This window comes from Psittacula echo (assembly GCF_963264785.1).
Source record: "Psittacula echo genome assembly, chromosome: Z".
NCBI lineage: Eukaryota > Metazoa > Chordata > Aves > Psittaciformes > Psittacidae > Psittacula > Psittacula echo.
In genome coordinates this window covers 85,684,587-85,706,382 of record NC_137742.1, presented here as the reverse complement: position 1 = coordinate 85,706,382, position 21,796 = coordinate 85,684,587, and the positions used below count along the sequence as shown (strand labels likewise).

The 21,796-nt window shown below is 52.4% G+C and overlaps 3 protein-coding genes across 4 annotated transcripts in view; 2 read left to right on the top strand and 1 right to left on the bottom strand.

The window, feature by feature from the left end:
* NUP93 (nucleoporin 93) overlaps positions 1–1,624 on the top strand; it is an 84,616-nt gene extending 82,992 nt beyond the window's left edge. For both annotated transcript variants that reach the window (XM_080638641.1, XM_080638642.1), the window contains one exon: positions 412–1,624. In XM_080638641.1, the coding sequence (XP_080494767.1) occupies positions 412–522 (111 nt within the window). In that variant the 3' untranslated portion in view covers positions 523–1,624. The remainder of the gene's footprint in view (positions 1–411) is intronic.
* Positions 1,625–7,500: 5,876 nt separating this feature from the next.
* SLC12A3 (solute carrier family 12 member 3) lies at positions 7,501–16,324 on the top strand (the record flags this gene model as incomplete). The annotated part of the gene is given in 26 exon segments (XM_080636766.1): positions 7,501–7,794; positions 8,012–8,158; positions 8,260–8,335; positions 8,528–8,623; positions 8,726–8,865; positions 9,042–9,152; positions 9,342–9,453; positions 9,684–9,814; positions 10,049–10,133; positions 11,016–11,170; positions 11,454–11,561; positions 11,771–11,894; positions 11,978–12,079; positions 12,186–12,341; positions 12,412–12,511; positions 13,120–13,231; positions 13,754–13,894; positions 14,024–14,130; positions 14,279–14,408; positions 14,730–14,770; positions 14,772–14,869; positions 15,065–15,176; positions 15,430–15,516; positions 15,602–15,737; positions 15,846–15,913; positions 16,186–16,324. Coding segments are annotated over 26 exon segments (3,108 nt in total).
* Positions 16,325–17,054: 730 nt separating this feature from the next.
* Positions 17,055–21,623, bottom strand: TMEM170A (transmembrane protein 170A). The gene is made up of 3 exons (XM_080637732.1): positions 21,481–21,623; positions 21,222–21,392; positions 17,055–20,134 (listed from the first exon to the last, which is right to left on the bottom strand). Exons 1-3 carry the CDS (start codon positions 21,596–21,598, stop codon positions 20,004–20,006), a joined length of 420 nt encoding a protein of 139 aa, XP_080493858.1. The 5' UTR covers positions 21,599–21,623; the 3' UTR covers positions 17,055–20,003.
* Positions 21,624–21,796: the final 173 nt, after the last annotated feature.

Genomic DNA, 21,796 nt, shown 5'->3' with positions numbered 1-21,796 from the left:
AGAGCCTTTAAAGATGTTGGTGTGTTGTAGGGGATGCTGGAGGCCTCTGGGCATGTGTGGCACCACAGGTTTATTTCTAGTATCTGCTTTAAGAGTGTTAGTGCTGCCTTTCAGCAGGGTCAGCTTTAGACTTTGCAAGGTGGGAAGGAGCCCTGTTGCCCTGGGAAAGCCCACTTCATACAGAAATGACAAGATTGCTGCAGTACAGCAACACCCCACATTGTTGAAAATGTTTCTTCCTGAGTAATTTTAAATCCAAACATGGAGGTACGTTATCCAGAGAGCAGATCTGAGAAATAAAGATTACATTTGCTTGTGTGAAAAGGCAAGTGTTTGACTCGTGTCTACCTCTGCTTTCCTTGTGGATTTTTTGACACTAAAGTAACAGTACTCTATTTTTCTGGGTTTTAGCACCTTCGATCTCAAGCCCGCGCACTGATCACGTTTGCTGGAATGATCCCTTACAGGACATCAGGAGACACAAATGCAAGACTGGTGCAAATGGAGGTCCTTATGAATTAGCAGAGAAGCTTTTGATCAGGGTCGCCAGCAGCCTGTGCCTGTCTTTAGTACTGGTGGGACTGGTATCGTTTTGTATTTCTGTATTTTTGTTGCTGGAAATAAATTTCTTTGATTTCTATTTGGTTTTGACATTTTCATTTTCACTGTTTGGTTTTTTGTTTTTTGTGGGGTTTGGTTTTTTGGGTTTTTTTTTTTGTGTGATTTTGTTTTTACTCATTTAAAATTGGTTTCTATTTAGAAAATTATTCTTGCTTATTAGTGGGCTAAGAAGTCTTAGATGTGCAGCAGGGAGGGGAAAGCAATTTTGTAGCAGGAAAGGAAGTAGAGACGAAAACTTTGATTTAATGCTCATTGAACATACAGCTTGGAAATTAGGGGTTTTCTTGTTCTTTTAATGTGTGTTAAATGTTGAAGTGTTTCTGATACACCACATGCTGTCAGTTCATAACGTCGTCTTGTGTGGTGTATGTGTTCATGTGGTGCAGATGAGCTCTGTGTGCTGCAGAGATCCTTTAAGCTTAACAGGGTTTAAACTCTCAGTTCGGTGTGCACAGCTCTTTGTATCCTGGAGCTCAGCTGAAGCTTTTCATAGAGTCATAGAATCAGCTGGGTTGGAAAAGACTTTTAAGATCAAGTCTAACTGTTAAAGTTGGACCTTAAGCCATGAAGTCCTCCATTTTAGAGGAGCAGCTGGGATTGGAAACAGGTATTGAGTAGGAAAGATTTTTGTGATTGAGACGTGAGTTTTCAACCAGTTGCATTCAAAATAATCCCGTGTGTAGTTCATCAGGAGAAGGAAGAAGTCGTCCAAGTGTGGATGCACTGAGCATGGGTAGATATTACTGTTGGTTTAGTGGGAAACCTGAGTCCCACTGAAGTGAGGGGCATTAAAAAAATTTTAGCTTTAAATGTTTTGAGCTACCATAAATCCATGTGAAAGCCCAGGGAGCATGTTGTGTGTAAGCTTTGCTCCAATATATATGCCTGTCTTTGAAATTAAATGGGAGGAATGTTGGTTGTTTCTCCCACTCCTCTCTGCAGATGCGCCCTTTGTGCCACTGCTGTCTTGCCTTTGTGCCCTTTGCCTTTCTGGGATGTGAGATCACATGTGGTTCTGGGTACAGAACAGACAACAAAACACACGCTGATTCAGCCACTGCACATTAATAGTTATTGTGGGAGAGAATTCATCTCCATTTTGCTGTGTCTGTCTAAGAGCATAGAGGGATATTTGAGTAACTTGATGACGATTTCCTAATTACTTTTTCCTACTAGAAATGTTCTATCTACTAGCGTAGATTTTGTCAACCTTTTCGGACAGGAAGCAAAGGGATGGCTTCCCAAGCCACCCACAGCCATGTCCCTCAGCATTAGCAAATTCTGCTGGGGCTCCCAGCTGGTAGAGCTGGGGGCTGTGTGGCACCAAGTCCTCTGCTGACATGATCAATGTTGTTTCCACTGAAGGCTGAAAGAGACCTGGACAGCACCCTGAAAGTAAAGGGCATTTGGTGAGTTTCCAACAAGTTATTTGAAGCAGGGGAATTGAATTGCCTAACAAAATGTCAGCGGGTAAGTGTGGAAAAGCCTTATTAGCCGTTAACATTTCTGGCATATTGGTGTGGGGATGCTGCTTGGTATGTCTCCGTTAACAAGTCATGTAATCCCTCAGAGAACAGGTTACCAGAAAGTAGGTGGTGGAGAAGGACATCTTTTGTGATGGCTGCAGATGGGTCTGATTGGGCCAGGGTTGCCCCAGGTATGGGCCCGTGAGGTAAACCTTGCTCCTGTGGTGGTTTTCCTTGCTGGCACTCAGCCGCTGTCCCCAGTTTATTTCTGGCATCAAACCACCTCACGTACAGAGAGGCTGGTGAGGCTGTACCTGGCCTCAGGCAGCCGCTGACCTGAGCAGGAAAGGGACAGCGTCTGTGGAGTATATTCAGGAAGGGTGAAGGCCACTTTACTCACTGTAATTCACTCTTCCCCCTCCACCCTTCATGCGGGGACAGAGAGGCCCTTTGGGGCTCAGCTCTTGCCACTGCCATTTGCAGGACCTTGTTCTCCTGTCTTTTGCCCATCCCCTGCTTAGTGGAGCTATTGTGCTGCCTCACTACCACGTTTCTGAGGTCAAGCCTTGAATCAGGGGACCTTTTCAAAAGAGCACGTTGCCCTTTCTCTGTCTGCCCTTTGAGGATGGCTGTAGCAGATGCTTCCTGGTGCTTCTCAGTCTTCATGGGTGTTGGTAAAAGAGAAAATTGATGGCTGCATGCCGCTTGCTCCATTTGTGCTCAGTGATTGTAACTCCAGCCTGTGCTCCCTTCTAAGCTAAGCAGAAACTACATCATTTCACACTTCCAAAAAACAAGATGATAATTCTGTGATGCGTGGATAAGAGAAAGTAAACCCCAGGGGGTCAAAGCCTGAGACTAACCCTGGAAAGGTAAGAGCCATCCCTGTTTCAGGTAAGATGTGAGAGGTTGTGGGTACAGCAGAAGCTGCCACAGACAGTTGCAATTAAATAATTTCTTGTTGATTGGCCTGTGATTTCTTCTTGGGTCCCTGCAGGTGGTAAACATTCCAGTCCATCATCTTCCCACGTTCCTCAAAGCAGCAGGCTCCAACTCCATGTCTAGGCCTGGCTTTGGCAAACCTGGCTGTCCTCTGCACTACTGTAAGGGCTTTGTCACATTGAGATGCTGACACACACATTGGTGCTTTGCTGAATAAGGCACCCCAGTGGTTTTCCAGATGTCAGTTTTTTCTCCACCCTACACTTAATCTGCTGGAGAGAACAACCTGGTTCTGCTCCCTCAGGGTTCTGACCTGATGCTGAAGGTTGGACTGTCACACTCCAACTGTGCTAATGTGCAGCCTTAGCCTTGGTTTTCTAAACAGCTCACCTGCTAGAAGAGGTTTTTGGGTTGTCATTAAATTCATCACAAAACTGTGACAGTGGCCAGCAACATCTGAGCAGGTTGGTGTTTGTAGTTTACCAGGCACAGCCTGCAGCAGACCTGTGGATATTAATCTGAGCTGAATTTATTCTTGGTATTCTGTGGTATAATCTGACAAATAAGCCATTGGAACTCTGCCTCTTTATACAAGAAAAAAGTACAGATGAATGCTGACAGTTAAATTTAGGATAATTCCATCTGCTTTCTCGTGCTCCAGGACTAATCCTCTGCAGTAAAGATCCTCCAGGTAAATGAAACACAGGTAGCTTGAGTCAGATGCAGCTCATGCTCGTGTTGCCGGAGAAGATCTGAGCAAAAAGTGAAAAGGTGTTTGCTCTGAGAGCATGGGATGTTCTGTCCTGGTATGGACACAGCAGAGACACCATGCATCTCCAAGTGGGTTTTCCATGGCTCATCAGTCATGAAACATTCCCAAGAGCTGCAGTATCATTGTAGCAGCTCCAAAAGCTTTACGGTCTGCATGTCCTTTAAATGAGGTCTGAGTTGGTGTGGTCTGGATTTACAAGGGAGTTGCAGGGGAATGTGGAAATACGCACTGTAAACTTTTGCCCTATGTTACCTGTCCAGTCAGGAAGAAAAAACAACATTAAAGCTCTGCCCAGGGGTGAACAATGGGCTACTGGTAAAAACTCAACTAAGGGAAGACAACCAGCTCATGTGAGAATTAACAGGTTTTCTGCCAAGAAGCAGGAAACTGCTGAAAAATGCCTCGAGGGCCCCTCCTAAACTGTGCTGCAGAGCTGGTATCAGTGGGTCCTGTCTTCTCAGCTTGGTTTCTTTTGTGTTTTTTGGGGTTTTTTTTAATCCCACAGCATTAATTCTAACTATTTTCACCATGGTGCCCGCACTGCTACCCTGGCATACACATGGCTCTGCTGGCTGCACAGTCAAGTTACTGCCTACACCCTGTGTGAGATGTCCCTGCTCCTCGGCCTTGCCTCAGATTTTCCTGCTGGCAGCAGATCCTGCATCTCAATCAGTGCCGATTGTTTTGTGGTGTTTTCCAGACTCCCTGGCTGGAGCAGACCTGCTGGATGAGGGATTTCCTCTGTTTTCCCCATGGGTCTCTTGCCCATCTGCCATTGTCTAAGACAGCACTTGGATGTTGTTCCTTGCAGGATCTGAAGGAATTGTATTCAGAAAAAAATTAATTGATGAATCTTTCTGTTCTTGTTACCCTCTCAGCACTCATCTCCCCAACCTCAATGAACTCCAGCCTCTCACAGAAGCAGGCTGTTTTCCTTCCAGCCTTGGAGGAAGAAGGGCATATTGATAATTCCAGTTCTGTGTTCCTAGGGTGGAACAGTGCTCAAATACTGCTGCTGTTCATGTCCCTGTACCAGCATTTTTGTCCCTTTTCTGTCTGGATCTGAAGCTGTAAGGATGGAAGTGGTGCCTGGAAGAGGATGGGAGATGATCCCTTTGTCCCCATCAGGTGAGGTGACCAGCAGTTATCTGAATAACCATCTATTTCCTCTTCCCAGGCTTCCTTCCCTGCAGTGCCAAGAAATGGAGCTGCTCTGTGCAGCAGGTTTGCAGTGCCAAGCCCTTGCATCATCTGTGTGACCTGTGACACCCAGGGTGGTAGGTTCCCTCTTCCATAGAAACATGACAATTAAAGCTTCATTAAAGGCCTGTTGGAACACAGCATTTTGGCAAACACTGAAAGAAGCCACATGTAAAGCATTGTACTATGCTCTGCCTAACTCAGTGTGGGTTCATTTGATCCATTTAATAGCCAGAATGAACCAGGGGGTCAGCTGAAAGCGAGGGGAGGCCCTGCAGAAGCAACTTGGCACCTCTTCACTGCATGAGTGGAGGGGCTGGCAGGATGTGCCACGGAGCATCCCCCTCCTGCTCCTAGCGCCGCAGGACCTGGTATCGATGCTGCAGCTGGTGTTGTGAATCAGGCCGACGACAAGCGCATCCTACTATCCGGCTATTTCACTACACCAGGGTGGCATCATACCACTTGCTTCACTCTTCGCCTGGCATCTGGAGAACTCCTGTCTCTGCTGGAGCATCTTCCACTGTGCTGTTTAAAAGAGATACCCACCCCCAGTTTAAGAGACTGATTTGAGCTGGTTTGGGCAAGTTAGTGTTTTTGATGGAATACAGGGCTCTAAAATAAAGCCATTTCTGCTGGGCATGAGTCTGCTGCTGCATCTGTTGTTGTGAGAAGAATCACAGAATTAACTGGGTTGGAAAAGACCTTTAAGATCAAGTCCAGCTGTCACCCCAGCACTGCCAAGGCCACCACTAAACCATGTCACTAAGGGCCTCATCTACACAGTGTGTGAACACTGCCAGGGATGGTGACTCCACCACCTCCCTGGGCAGCCTGTTCCAATGCCTGAGCACCCTTTCAGTGAAGAAATGTTTCCTAATATCCAATATAAACCTCCCCTGGCACAGCTTGAGGCCATTTCCTCTTGTCCTGTCTTGTTCCTCGAGAGTCACCTCCTGGCTCCATATTCTTTCAGGTAGTTGTAGAAAGTGATAAAGTTCCCCCAAGTCTTCTCCAGACTAAAGGCCCGAGTTCCCTCTACCGTTCCTGATCACACTTGTGCTCTGGGCCCTCCACCAGCTCCCTTGCTCTTGTCAAAAGCAGGTGCCCTTCTTCAGGATGATGGTGTCCACCTCGCCCTGCAGGAGGTATTGCAGATATTGTAGTGAGGCTTCTTCCTTGTCAGCATCTCACCCTTCTCCCTGTTCCACAGCTGGGGGTCTAAGGGCAGTGCTGGGTTGCCCTGCACTGGGGTGCTGCAAGGGCTGAGCTGTGCTGCAGGCAGAGCTGCCTGTCCCCAGCTCCCTGGGTAACGGGCCCGTCCTGGCCCACGTGGGGCTGGTGCAGTTGTGGACTGTGCCTGCTCACACACAAACAATCCAAGGGGGCTGAAGCGAGTCCTCAGGAAGCAGGTTAGTTTTTGTGCGTGAGTGCAGAAGACAGCCAGGGGCAGCAGGGTGGGCAGCCTGAATTTTCCATTCACTTGCAAAGCTGCATTAGGCTGAAACTCAAATGGGCTGCCCTAACATTTTATTGCCTCACTTACTGCTGTCTCTGCTGATGTTATCTGGAACTGCTTTTAAGGCACATGTGACGGTGGGCTGCAGAGGTATGAGACTGCCATCCCATCCTTCCCCCAGCCTCCTCTCCTGATGGCCACAGGATGGACACTGTGTGTTAGCATGGCCTCAGCTCACGTTTTCTGTGATGTGGGAAAGAGTTTAAGGGATTTGTTAAGTCAGGGATGGGGTTTGGGGCAGTTTTGAACCCTGAGTGCTCAGTGGTTCCTCCTCCCTGGGCTCAGGAGAAGGGGCTGTGGGATGTGGGCATCTACTGCACCAGACAGCTGCCAGGTCCCAGCACTGGGGAATCACAGAGGGACTCGGTGGCTCTCACTGGTCCATGTCCTCCAGCCTCTGCAGCACCCCTGGCATCAGAGTCCCAGTGGGGACATCCCTCTCAATGACGCACTTCCCGCTTCCCCCTGCTTCCAGTGTGAGATAAAGGGGTTGTTTTCCTCACCGTGTCTGGCACAGCCCAGTGCCACAGGCAGCAGCTCCAAGGCCAGCCGAGACGATTTACGGGATGTGCGGGGTCTGGGGCAGCGTCCCCGGGAAGGGTGAGGGTGCATGGGATTTACTTACTCTCGTTTTCCATAATAAATCCCAGTGGGAACTGAATGTTCTCGGGTCAGGGCCAGAGGCAAACTCCGTGCCACATTTCTCTCCCGCTCTGTCCTTGGGACTTAATCTCAAATCTGTTATCGCTGCCCCATCGGGCGCCGGGAGGCAGGGATACCGATTACAGCGGGGTTGATACTCCTTCCAGCTAGTTTTATTTCCCCCGACCAGCTCAGGGTGGTTCAAGCCAATTCCTTTCCCCCATTAGCAGCAGCAGTGGGTGGGTGCTGGTTGCCTTGCTCTGGTTTTGCTGGGTATAAAGCTCCAGTGAGACCCTTTCCGCCCCATCCCTCTCCTGTCAGTGCCTTGGGCAGGGGAAATGGCTGAGCTGCCCATTGCAGAGCTGCCCCTGGCCCGCTGCAGTGGCCGCTTCACCATCAGCACCCTCCTGGGCACAGAAGAGGGTGGTCATGGTCCCTATGTGCCCACCGAGAGCTCCTGCTGTGACAGTGCCCAGCCCACCCAGCTCTCGGGCAGCACTCTCTGCACCAGGACCTTTGGCTACAACACGGTGGATGTCGTGCCTGCCTATGAGCACTATGCCAACAGCAAGGGGGTGGGAGACACCAGGAAGGGCAGGCCCTCCCTGGCGGATCTGCACTCCATCCTCAAGGTAAGGTGGGATTGGGCATCCCCTGGCTGTGCCATGAGTTCCTGTGCCATCTTCATGGTTATGGTGCTTCATCTCATGCTTCTTGGTGACAATGTGCACGTCCCTTGGAAAGTGCTAGGAGAAGGCAGAGGGATAACCTAGCTGTCTCTGGAGCTCTGCACCCTGGGGAAACTCTGGCTGCCTTTGTCCCCTCACCTGCCCTGCCTTTTCCCTGCAGCCGGACCCAGGCCACCTCTGTGTGCCCGTGTCTGACCCACAGCGGAGCAATGGGCTGACAGAGGCCGGCCCAGAGGAAGCATCGGCGGAGCCAGGCACAGACCCTGCTTCAGAGCCCGTCCGCTTCGGCTGGGTGAAGGGTGTGATGGTGCGTGCGACTGGTCCCGCAGGAGGAGCCTCTCAGGGAGAGCGGGTGCAGCCCCAGCACCCACTGGGCTGATGGTCAGTGTCCTCTGTCTGTCCCCCCAGATCCGCTGCATGCTGAACATCTGGGGAGTCATCCTCTACCTGCGCCTGCCCTGGATCACCGCCCAGGCAGGAATTGGTGGGTGCTGCGGCACAGCACAGGTGGGACAGTGGCACCAAGCTCCCTGTCACCAAAGCACTGGGGGGACAACGCCAGCAGCATCAAGCATGGTGGGAGGCAGTGGATGGGGGTCCTTGTGTGAGGGGGTCTATGGGGCTGGGGGATGGATGGAAATGGACACAGGACCACAGCTGTACCCTCTCCCTGCAGCCCTGACGTGGCTCATCATCCTGATGTCTGTGACAGTGACCACCATCACTGGCTTGTCCATCTCCGCCATATCCACCAACGGCAAAGTGAAGTCAGGTACCGTGTGTGTGTGTCCTGGCATGGGCCATGAGGGGCAGGGGGGCCCCAAAAACATGTTGGGGAGGCAGCAAACACCACGGGGTGCTTCCACTGCCTCAGGGGGCACCTACTTCCTCATCTCACGGAGCCTTGGGCCGGAGCTGGGCGGCTCCATCGGGCTGATCTTCGCCTTTGCAAACGCGGTGGCTGTAGCCATGCACACCGTGGGCTTCGCTGAAACCGTCCGGGACCTGCTGCAGGTAAGACAGGGGCTGTGCATGTCCCCTGGGCCCCATCTCTGCACGCAACCAGCATTCATTACTAATTAATACTGGACCACTGACAATCAACCGATGGCTGCTAAAGTCACAGCAGTGCTGCTGATTCGGTAAGGGCGAGGGTTATTCCCATGCTGTGGATGGTTCCCCCTCCTCAGGAGCACAATTCTGTCATCGTGGACCCCACCAATGACATCCGCATCATCGGGGTGGTCACCGTGACGGTGCTGCTGGGCATCTCGCTGGCTGGCATGGAGTGGGAGGCCAAGGTAACCCTCACTTCTCTCACTCACCTTATTCCCCTGGGTTGAGAAGAGCCATCCCCGCTGCCCACTGGGCACCCAAGGAGCAGGGGATGCCCATAGCTCTGTTAAACAGTCTGGGGTTTCTCTAAAGACATTCTTCTCCCTCTCAGTGCCTAAACTCCAGCCCTCAGCTGACTCTTTCTGCTCTGGCAGGCACAGATATTGTTCTTCCTGGTCATCTTGGTTTCCTTCATAAACTACCTGGTGGGGACAGTGATCCCTGCCACCGCTGAGAAGCAAGCGAAGGGCTTCTTCAGCTACCGAGGTGGGTCAACAGGGCCAAGTGCATGGCTGGAGCCCTTCTCCTTGCTGCTGCTGGGGGAGGAGTTTGCTATGGAAAGGTGCTCCTCACTGAGAGATGTCATCAAGAGCTTGGTGTCTTCCTCCCATGGCTCAACTGCCATCAGCGGTGTGCCTCCATCCAACACTGAGATGCTTCAGCCAGAAGCAGGCGATCCAGAGGCCCTAAATGCTTCTCCTCCGCTTCTTTCCCAGCCGACATCTTTGCCCAGAACTTTGTGCCCAACTGGCGGGGACCCGAGGGCTCCTTCTTCAGCTTGTTTTCCATTTTCTTCCCATCGGCAACTGGCATCCTGGCTGGGGCCAACATTTCAGGTGACTTGAAGGTGGGTTTGATCACTGAGCTGGCACTTCTCAGGGATGAAGACCTGTTTTTCCCAGGGCTTTGGTTCTGATCCATCTTAGACCCTAGTTTATTTATTCTGGAAGCTTTGTGGAAGACTCAGCCAGGAGATGCTTCATGGCTTTGTGTCACAGTGAATTAAAATTCCTTTTGTGTGGCAGCATTTTAGTGGTGCTGCTGGAAAACTGTCTTACATCTCTGTGACTTCCTTGGGCAGGATCCTGCTGTGGCCATCCCCAAGGGCACCTTGATGGCCATCTTCTGGACCACCATGTCTTACCTGGTGCTTTCTGCTACGATTGGTAAGCAGCACGTCCTTGGGTAAGCTGGGTAGGACCTGTTTCCCTGAAATGGGAAGTCCGGGAGGATGCAGGTGATGGGATCCAGGAGCAAAGCATGGATGCCAGCACTGATACCCCACAAGCACCAGACCTTATTCCTGTCCCCATGCAGTCCTGAACAACAAAGCTCATGGCATTCATGGAATCCCAGAATAGTTTGGATTAGAAGGGACCTTAAAGCTCATCCAGTTCCAACCCCCTGCCACAGGCAGGGACACCTTCCACTAGAGCAGGTTGCTCCAAGCCCCGTCCAACCTGGCCTTAAACACTGGCAGGGATGGGGCAGCCACAGCTTCTCTGGACAACCTGTGCCAGCATCTCACCCCCCTTACAGGGAAGAACTTCCTGAAAGCTAACCTGCACTTCCTCTGTTTCACTTTAAGTGCATCACCCCTTGTCCTGTCGCTGCAGCCCTGGTCCAGAGTCCATCCCCAGCATCCTTGCAGGCCCCCTTCAGATACTGGAAGGCTGCTATGAGGTCTCCACGCAGCCTTCTCTTCTCCAGGATGAACAGCCCCAACTTTCTTAGCTTGTGATAGTATGAGCCGTGCTCCTGCCCACCCTGTCCACGACCCCATGGGCCATGATCACCCTTGTAGCCTCCTTTGGACTCGCTCCAGCAGCTCCATGTCCTTTTTATGTTGAGGACACCAGAACTGCACACAATACTCCAAGTGAGGTCTCATGAGAGCAGAGCAGAGGGGCAGGATCACCTCCTTCGACCTGCTGGTCATGCTGCATTGCTCACGGCAGCCCCAGGGCAGGGACTTGGGTGATGCACAGGCAAGGGGATGTGCGGCACCTCCAGGTGAGCAGACACTGAGCAGCACTGTGTCCCTGCAGGTGCCTGCGTGGTCCGGGATGCCTCAGGCAGCCTCAACGACAGCATGGCACTGGGCTTGCCGGACTGTGAGGGGCTGGCCTGCACTTTCGGGTGGAACTTCACAGCCTGCACCCAGCGGCACAGCTGCCGATACGGGCTCAGCAACTACTACCAGGTGCTCACCCACCCCGCTCCATGCTCCTGGCTGGGTCTGTGCTCCAAGGGATGGGCTTTGCAGGGCAGCCCCATCCCAGCATCCTATTGAAGCACCCATGTAACGGGGATATACTGGGGAGCAGGTCTTCCTGGGGTTTTAGATGTGCTGGACTTCACTGATGGAATAATGTTGATGGAAAAGCACTGAGGGTGGCAGGATGGGGCCTGGAAATCCCTTAGGGCCAGGGCAGAGCTGATGTGCTGGGGGTGCCAGGTTTCTTGACAGCCTGGTTTTTGGGCAGAGCATGAGCATGGTGTCCGGGTTTGGCCCCCTCATCACAGCAGGGATCTTCGGCGCTACCCTCTCCTCGGCATTGGCCTGCCTTGTCTCAGCCCCCAAAGTCTTTCAGGTGAGGGGGTGTGTGCTGCATCCTCCAGCTCCCAGGGCTGGCAGCAGGAGTGATGCGCTTGGGTAAGTCTCAGTGCTCTGTGGCCATGAGCAGCCCCAGGGTGACGAGCATGCTGCCATTGGTGTAAGGCATGAGGCCAGTTCAGCCCTTGCTCTAGAGGGTGCAAGAGCCACCATGGTGCTGCCATCCCCAGTGTGTCTCTCTCGCAGTGTCTCTGCAGGGACCAGCTCTACCCTCTCATAGGCTTCTTTGGGAAGGGATACGGGAGGAACAGTGAGCCCATCCGCGGCTACATGCTCACCTACGTCATTGCTGTGGGCTTCATCCTCATCGGTAGGTGCTGCCCACCTGGTGTCCAACACCTGCCAGGTGCCTCAGTCCCTGCCACAAGCATCTCCCCCTCATCCTCTCCGCAGCCGAGCTCAACGCCATCGCCCCCATCATCTCCAACTTCTTCCTCTGCTCCTATGCTCTCATCAACTTCAGCTGCTTCCACGCCTCCATCACCAACTCCCCAGGTGGGCTGTGCCATGCCACACTGTGCCATGCTGTGCCGTGCTGCGGCACACAGCTCCCCATGCAGCTCCCGTTGTGGCAGCACCACTCTGTGTGTGTTTGCTGCAGGCTGGCGACCCTCCTTTCGGTATTACAGCAAGTGGGCTGCACTCTTTGGGGCTGCCATCTCAGTGGTGATCATGTTCTTGCTGACCTGGTGGGCAGCCCTCATTGCCTTTGGCATTGTCATCTTCCTCCTGGGATATGTCCTCTACAAAAAGCCAGGTAGCAACCCGGTGTCAGTGATACCCCAGGAGGTGTCTGGCCCCATGACTAACCCATCTTCTCCACACAGATGTCAACTGGGGCTCCTCCATGCAAGCCAGCTCATACAACATGGCCCTCAACTACTCAGTGGGGCTGAGTGAAGTGGATGAGCACATCAAGAACTACAGGCAAGGGGTCTCAGAGGCAGGGGGATGCAGAGCCAGCCGCTGCTGGCAAACCCAGAATGGCTTCATGCTCATGGCCACATCATAGAATATAGAATGGTTTGGGTTGGAAAAGACCTTAAGGTCATCCAGTGCAAACCCCCTGCTATGGGCAGGAACACCTTCCACTAGACCAGGTTGCTCCAAGCCCCATTCAACCTGGCCTTGAACACTGCCAGGGATGGGGCAGCCACAGCTCCTCTGGCCCACCTGTGCCAGGGCCTCAGCACCCTCACAAGGAAGTTCTTCCTTATATCTAACCTGAAAATCCTCACCTCCATCCTCAGTAACTGGGAACCCCAGCAAAATGTGTCTGTCTCCAAAGTCCCACGTCTTTGCCAAATGGGCAGAGGTAAAAAGCAGGGCAAACCTTGCTGTACCTGGCAGGCACATTGCTCTGATCTGATATAAAGAGACCTCAAAGAGAACTGCAGCTGGATTTTGTCTCATCCTAAATATACTCCCTACAGTTGCTGCTGGCCAGGCATGGGAGAAGACATGTGCCTCGTTCCAGAGAGGCTCTGTACCTGCATAGTACCAGCCTTCATCCCCTGTTTCCTCCCTGCCCACAGACCACAGTGCCTGGTGCTCACCGGCCCTCCCAATTTCCGCCCAGCCCTGGTGGACTTTGTGGGGACCTTCACCAAGAACCTCAGCCTGATGCTCTGCGGCAATGTGCTCATTGTGAGTCGCCAGCTGCTTGGTTCTCTGTTCTGGGAGCTCCGGCCACCCATTGGCGGTGGGCTGGGAAATCCAGATGTGTCCTGCTGGGATTGAACAGTGCTCATTGTGTGCCACTTAATGATATGTTTCATCTGGAAGCCTCTTTCCAGCTTGTTAAGAAATATTGAGGAAGCACCAGGAGGTCTCTGTGGGCTAATGGCTTCCCTTCATGAATTAATCGACAAGGCAAAGACATAGTAGAATGAGCCAGTTGCTCAGGGTGGTCCTGAAGCCTCAAGGGCCATTGAGGTGCAGCAAATGCCAACTCATCTGCAGCCATGGGACCGCTGGCACTGTGTGTGTTGGCTGGTGACCCCCAAAATTCACTGGTTCTCTTGCTGTGATTGCAACCTCCCTTGTGTGCAGTGGTTACATCCAGGTCTTCCCAGTGATTTGGGACAAAAGGAGCTGGAGGTCATTGGAGGCAAGATCAGCAGCAGGAAGGGCTGCCTGTGCCTGAGCCCCTGCCCTTGCTCCCTACAGGCACCACAGAAGCAGAAGATGCCAGATTCCCGGCTGATGGCAGATGGCCACACCAAGTGGCTTATGAAGAGGAAGATCAAGGCTTTCTATACAGATGTGGTGGCTGAGAATCTGAGAAGTGGCGTCCAAATGCTCATTCAGGTAGAGCCTGCAGGCTCTGATCCTCCTTCCTGACCTCCAGGCACCCCCTCTGCATCCTCCCCTGCAGACTGAGACTACCTGTGTCTGTCTGTCCCTGCAGAGGGATCTCATGAGGACATCTATCCATAGGCTGCTGGCCTTGGGAAGATAAAACCCAACATCCTGGTGCTGGGCTACAAGAGGAACTGGCGGACGGCGTCCCCACAGAGCCTGGAGGACTACGTGGGCATCCTGCAGTACGACCACACCAGCTCCTCCGTCCCTGAGATGCCAGGACCTGGTGGTGGCCCTGTGGTTGGGTGCAGGGATGCTGTGGCCACATGCTGGCAGTGTCACCCAACATGAGACAGCCACTGTTAACCTCCTTCTCCTCCCTCCTTCCAGCGACGCCTTTGATTTCAAGTATGGTGTGTGCTTGATGAGGATGAAGGAAGGGCTGAATGTTTCCCGAGTGCTGCAGGCACATGGTAAGTGCTTTTGGTCAGCTAGGGATGCTCAGAGATATGCTGGAGCTGTGGGACATGCCAGCAGGCACCATGTCCCCAGGTGAAGGTCACAGACCTGGAGGGACATCACTCCTGGCTGGGACTGTAGGGGCTGGGGACATGGGATGTTGCTGCTTGCCCATGCTGATCTCCTCCCTCCTCAGTTAACCCCATGTTAGAGGCAGAGGAGAGGAATGGCACCAGAGGCACAGCAGCCCTGAGCACAAGTTGGTCCTGGCTCAGGGTCACTCAGATCATTCCTGGCTCCAACAATTAATTTTGGGAAGCCAGGTTTATAGTCAGGGCTGTGGGTTGGGAGCAGAGATGAGCCTTTAATCTGTGGCTGGCAGTGCTCCTTGCTGACACTGGGACCCTCTTGCTCTGGCAGTGGTTCCCACCACCTTGGCCTGTGAGCAGCAGGCGAGCACCATCTTCCAGAGCGAGCAGGGCAAGAAGACCATTGACATTTACTGGCTCTTTGACGATGGAGGTAACCTTCAACTTTGGCTGCTGCAGCTCTTTGACATCTCTCTGTCCGTCTAATGTGATCCCAGCACCCCCACTGCCCAGGAGGGCTCGGTCCTTTCCGACTGTGTCAGGGCATTCCAGGCATCCGGTGTCAATAGTGCTGGTGAGCCCACAGGGCTGCTGCCACCACCTCTGCCACTGGGTGTTTTGGGGCCAGGTCTCACGCTGCTCATCCCCTACCTCATGGGGCGTAAGAAGCGGTGGGGAAAGTGCAAAATCCGTGTGTTTGTTGGTGGGCAGATCAACAGGATGGAAGAGGAAAGGAAGGTGTAAGTGCCCCGCAGCCCCTCGTAGCCACCACTGCTGCTCCGTGGGTGGGTGGCAGGAGCTGCTTTACCCCCGAAACTCCTTGGCCTTTGTGGTAACAGCAGCTGTGGGCTGTGACCTGGCTGCTCTGCCTTGAGCCTCTGAAAATCAGTGAAGTGGGAAAAACCTAAGTGTACCCCAAGGATGGCAGCAGGGCAGGTCCCGGGGCTGCTGTGCCCACTGCTCCTGGAAAACATGCCCTTTTCCCTCTGGTAGGATTGTCTCTCTGCTAAGCAAGTTCCGCCTCGGCTTCCATGAGGTCCACATCCTCCCTGACATCAACCAGAAACCCCGGCCAGAGAAGTAACTGCTCCCTTCCCCTTCTTCCCCCTCTCCCCAGCACCACCAAACCCACCCAGACCCCTGGCACCATCTGCTTGTCTTGCAGCATCAAGAGGTTTGACGACCTCATCGCTCCCTTCAGGCTAAACGATGGCTTCAAGGATGAGGCCATAGTGAACGAGATGAGGCAGGGCTGTCCCTGGAAGATTTCTGACGAGGAGGTTGATAAGAACAGAGTCAAGGTAGTAGCACTGCTTGGGGAGCTTCCACAAAGTGTCTCCTGCTTCTGAGACAAAATTCAGGCTTTTTAGAACCAATTTTTGTGTTTCTCAACCCTAATTGCTCTGCAGTCGCTTCGACAAGTGAGACTGAATGAGATTTTGCTGGATTACTCACAGGATGCAGCGCTCATAGCCATGTAGGTACCATCAACAGCCTCCTGCCCCATAAAAATGGTCCCCCTAAGATGTTCACTCCCCATGGATTGCTACCCCAACCTGGGGTGGGACAGTGGGGAGAACCCCTTGGAAGACACCAAGAGGTCTGGCCCTGGTCCTGTTGGGGGGGGAGGATGTGATGGTGTCGTTTTTTAGGGAAATAAGCTGCAAATTAGTGGGGGATGGAGAGGGTGACTAAAGATGGAACCTGGCTCAGGGGGCTGTGCCTCACCGGCCCTTCTCTGTGCCGCAGCACGCCACCTGTCGGCAGGAAGGGCTGCCCCAGCTCCCTTTACATGGCTTGGCTCGAGATCCTCTCAAAGGACCTGAAACCTCCTGTCATCCTCATCCGAGGCAACCAAGAGAACGTGCTGACCTTTTACTGCCAATAAAGCCTCCTGGATCCCTGCTGACTCGGGATGTGAATTTGTCAGGCCAGTCCTGATCTCAGAGCACACACGCCAGGGGCTAGGGGAGCAGTGAAGGCATCTGGTTACCAGCTCTTGGGAACTGCTCATTGCACACAGCTGCCATCCTCTTCCAAGGCCTTGTTTTGCCAACCTCAGTCTTTGTAGGCTGTATATAGATATATAATAGCACAGGCATTGCTCTGGCCCTGGGTTTAGCCAAAGCCATGCAGATCAGGTGTGGGGTCCCATTTCGAGAGCATAAAGGGGACAGTGGGACTTCCACTGCCCTTGGAGAGCCTGAGGGGTGCACAGGGATTGACCCACAATCCGGCAAAACCACCATCCAAGGGTGTGAACTGCCCTGGGCAGGCAGGAGTGGGTCAGCACCAAGTCCAGGGAGTGCAGGGACCGTGCATGTCTGCTCAGGGAAGGGAGCTCCTCGTACCAAAACAGGCTGAGCACATCCTGAGAGTAGAGCAGCAGTGAGATGTCATGTCAGGCTGCAGGACTGAGTCAAGCTCTTAATGGAGACAAAATTAACCACCAGAACCAGGACATTCTGGGTGCGGATGGCCCAGAGTGAGGCAGTAGCAAGGCTCATTTCCAACACCACAAGCCAGGCCCCTTGTCATGCTGCAGGAGAAACACACGACTTTGTTCACCTCGATGGTTATAGAATTTACTGATAATCATCACCAGGATCAGAAGGGTCAGTAGAAAAATAAAATTGACAGTTTCCTATCATACAAAGATTTGTTTGCAACAGCCGCAGTCGTTAGTGAGACAGGAAGCGGGGTGGGAGCTGAATCAGAGCAGCACAGGGCATGTCTGCACACAGCGAGCAGGGCCACGAGCCTCAGCCGCAATGTTTCTCTAGGGCAGGCAGCTTCTCTGCAAGGTGTTTTCTCGAGCGACGCTGGCCAGGGGCTCACAGCACTGCCTGGAACACCTCAGCACCGATGTTTTACAACTCTGAAGTTTTGGGCAAGTTTGACTGAGCAAAGTCTACTGCCACCTGCTGAAAACTGAAGGGATTCCTCTGCTCACTTCACTCAACATAAAGAAACGTAAAGGGAAGACCAAGCTAATGCAGTGAGAGGGGAGGAAGCTGCCAGCACTGACTGATTCAAGGCTACTTCTCCTTGCTGCTTGGATCTGATTTTACTGGACAGGGAACAGGCGTAGGCAGCCAGGGGAGCAGTGGATACTCTGTGACCACCAAAGAACACATCCCCAGTGCTAATCCCTGTCAAGACAAGTCAGCAGCTGATTGTTCACCTCCTAAGCAAGAATTCCCTGCAAATTTCACAGCGCCTGGACACAGACAGACATCACTGGCTCCAATCATTCAATTTCCGAACAGTGGCCAAGCTGTCAACTCTTCAAGTAAAGCAGACCCCTTCCCCCAGACAGACTTTGGAGATCACAGTGGGTAGAAACCAGGAGGGTTTCAGTTCACCCAGCACCAAGTGATTTTATTAAGCAATTATTGTTCTTAACAGCCAGATTTGCACCCTGTGTGCTTCAGCCCCATTATGCCAGAGGAACCAGCCTTGTGCCATCACACATGGCACACTGATAAAGTGCTTTCACAGTTGCCATCAGCTTAGTCTTTGATGCCAGGGTGAGGGAAAGGGGAACACAGCAGGTGTCCAGGACACTGATTTCTAGCTTCCTCTGAAAGGTAAGGCCAGCCCTGCCCACTCTAATCCACGCAGGAAAACACAGAATAACTCATATGAATTAAACCAGGCACTCTGGACATGCTCTGTGTGTGCAGCCATTTGAAATGGGGAGGGGAAAAGACATCTAGAGAGATCACTAGTCCTGCTTTTTCACTGGGGGCAGAAGGAGAGGGAAGGAGAGGCCCAACCTTCCCCAGATGGATGACGCAGTAGGAAGACAAGCTCTCTACAAGCAATGCAGCACGTAGGGCTCTCTGGGGATCCAGGGCTTAGAATTTGTTATACCACCTGGACCTCATCCACCTAGGGAGAAGGATTCACATTAAAGTCTTCCCTAAAATGCACAGCTTTATTTCCTGAATTAACATGGGATAAAATTTAGGGTAATCTCAGTAAGTAGAACTGAAAAACACCTCTCACCATTGGCTGCCAATAGACTGCTTCTGAGAAATTAATCAGTACATAGAGAGAAATTCTTCTTCATGATACACAGAGTACCCTGCTTAGGGTTGTTTCAGCAGATAAGACACATGGCTCGTGAAGGATAACTGGCCTTACAATATGTTGCAGGTACAACAGGCAAGCAGGTTTGGAAACCAAAGGGGTTCAGGAAAACATAGATGTGTTCTGCAAGGCTGGATACAGACCGCACCTTCCCTTGGCAGCCCATGCCATGCCAGTGGCAATAACCAAAGGACCACAGCAGAGCCATTGGACTGGCTACATCAACCCCTCATCCTTGCCACTCAATCTCACCTTCTCCAAGGTCCCCAAAAACCCAAGCTCCAAGGAAGTACCCAGCCAGCTACCATATGGCCTGTCTCCTGGCAAAAGGCCAGCTCTAAGAGTTAGTTAAAAGTCACTTAAACCAGACTAAATCAATTCATTCTGAGAGACCACGCTGCCTGCTGGCAAGGGTTGGGCTGGGACATTGGAATTACTGGGGCTCCTCCTAGGAGCCTTGCAGGAATCCTCCTCCGCACCATGCTCTGAGCTGGTTGCCTCTGCACTCAGGAAGCCCCATATCCCAACAACCCAGCACCAACCAGCGCAGTCACCTAAGAAGCAGTGTGCTGAGTTTTGTATAAGCTGGCCAGCAACGCTTCCATATCAGCAAAGACACCCAATTCCACCCCACCACTGTAAACATGATCAGCAAGTAAAAGGAAAATGGAGAAGTTTAAAACCATGAGACTCCTTCAGAGCCCAAGAAGCAACAGTGAGCGCTCACATATGTGCCCTGGGATTCCCAGGGTGGGCAGTGGGGTGTAGTGCCTCATCAGCTGTGCTCTGCCTCTCAGGCAGAAGGTACACAGTGCCTGGAGGGCTTCACTGTAATAAAATACACAAAGATAGCAATCCTTTTTACACCAGTTATTCCCCCCACTGCAGCATTCATAGTCACGGTTCTCAGCGACAAATCTGCAATTTCATCTGTCTAAAATGATTTTTCCTTTTGCTGCTTCCAAATTCACTATGAGCAAGAGCTGGTATTTGGGCCAGGAAGAAAACAAATTCATTTTCTCATTTAAAAAAATCACATTAGAAGAATTCACTGCAAACAAAGCAGCAAGAAGTCAAAGCATTAAGTGAGAATTACTTCACTCTGTAGCACTGGTTCTAGCCCACAACAGCTACTGTCACCTCCTATCTACATCCTGTTGCTAGAATTCATCACTGGTAAAAGGTAGATGGGCCCTCTGCTCCAGAAGCCATTTAGCTTCCTATCCTCCAGGGCAATAAAGTTTCACTTGGCTCTTAATGTTACAAAAAATAACAAAAATCACAATTTTTTTTAGCTTAATTTCCAGTCATGCTGGAAGCAGGAGCAGGCCCTTGGGTTACCTTTATCCAGCAGAGAAAGCACACCCAGGCACATCTCCCGTTATGTTCCCTCTGATTTGTTTCAGAGGTGGCACAGGCAGCAGGTCCTTTGCTCTTCCTTTGATTTGAGAGCTGTAGTGCCTGAAGAAGAGCTACAGAGTGGCTAAAATCCGTAGAAATGAAACCACCACCACGCAGAATGTCTGGCCCACTCCCAAAATGAGGGCTTCAAAGGGAATCATTTTTTTCCCTGCAGCTCTGTAAACTCCAGCAATGGCAGCACCTGAAGACAGGGGAAAAAGTCAAAACATAAACATATAGACATACGCTGTCATACCACAGGGATGAAGGGGGAATCTAGGAGGATGGGAGACCAGAGCAGAGAACACAGGGGCTCTGTGGGAGAGGGCTAGCAGAAGTGCTGGACTGGGTTTGCTACAATAAACCTCAGCCAGTAACCAACCTGCACTGGTAGGAACAGGTAAATTAGTGGTGAAGATCTCCTGAGGCCTGCAGAAAGTGTGGAGGTTGGGGTGGGTGTGGACATACTTTTGTCACAAGATCCTCTACACCACAGCTGCAAATAATACCCAGTTCTTGGCACAGACACCAAACCTGTGCACAGCTTTTCTGAGTGCTCTGAAACCTGAAAGCCCACCTGGCTCTGCACCTGACAAGAATGTCTGGAAGCCCTGACAAAGGGCTCAATATTGGTATGGTCCAACTCTTTCAAACATAGAATCATAGAATAGTTTGGGTTGAAAGGGGACCTTCAATGGTCACCTAGTCCAAAATACCTTCAACAGGTTTCCCAGAACCACATCCAGCCTGGCCTTGAATATCTCCAGGGATGGGGCATCCACGACCTCTCTGGGCAACCTGGACCAGTGTTTCACCACCATTACTACAAAAAATTTCTTCCTGATGTCCAGCCTGAATCTCCCTCTTTTAGTTTAAAATCATCACCCCTTGTCCTGCTGTAACAGGCCCTGCTAAAAAGTCTCGCCCCATCTTTCTTCTAGGCACCTTTTAAGTACTGAAAGGCTGCAATCAGGTCTTCGCAGTCTTGTCGTCTCCAGGCTGAACAACCCCAACTCTCTCAGCCTTTCCTCATAGGAGAGGTGCCCCATCCCCTGATCATTTTTGTGTCTCTCCTCTGGACCCTCTCCAACAGGTCCATTTCTTTCCTGTACTGAGGACTTCAGGGCTGGAGGCAATGCTCCAGCACCAAACACAGACCAAGGGGGGCATACAGCTAGAACATCCACCTCCTCTGTACGCCGGGGAATGCCGCAGTTGGACGCGCTACCAAAGGCAACCTCTGATCACCTCAGAGGCACCCTGTCGCGGTTATCGATCATCTACCGTACTTGTGAGGATGCCGGCGGTAATGGGTCCCACGATGCCCATCAGCAGGAGGCTCACGGACATGAACCTGCCGTACTTGTGGTGCCGGAGCGTGAAGAGCGCTAGCAAAGCTGCCGGGACGTGGAAGGAGAGGGAGGACACAAGCGCCCACAGGAAGACGCCGTACCACATCTCTGTGGAGAGAAGAGCCGTTAGGCCGGCGCGGGGCCCGCGGACCACGGGAGGGCCCCGCTCCGAGCAGGCCCCGCCGCAGGACGGTACCTAGGAAGGTGGAGAGCGGGCTGGAGTAGGTGGTGGTGCCGTTGCCGACGCGGGGCACCAGACGGAGGCTGAGGATCTGCTGCAGGAGCCCCCCGCCACCTGCTTCGCCGCCCTCCATCCCCGCGCCGGGCCCGCAGCCGCCATTCACCGCCGCACTTTCCGCCCCACCCCTTCCGATCACCATAGCTAATGGAAAACGTCGCGCGGTGACAGACAGGGCCCTTGGCCAACCACCGCTCGACCGCTGCGCTTCCGGGCCGCCAGGCGCCGTCCGCACCCTCGCGTTGCTATGGGAACGGCCATATGTCGCAAAGAA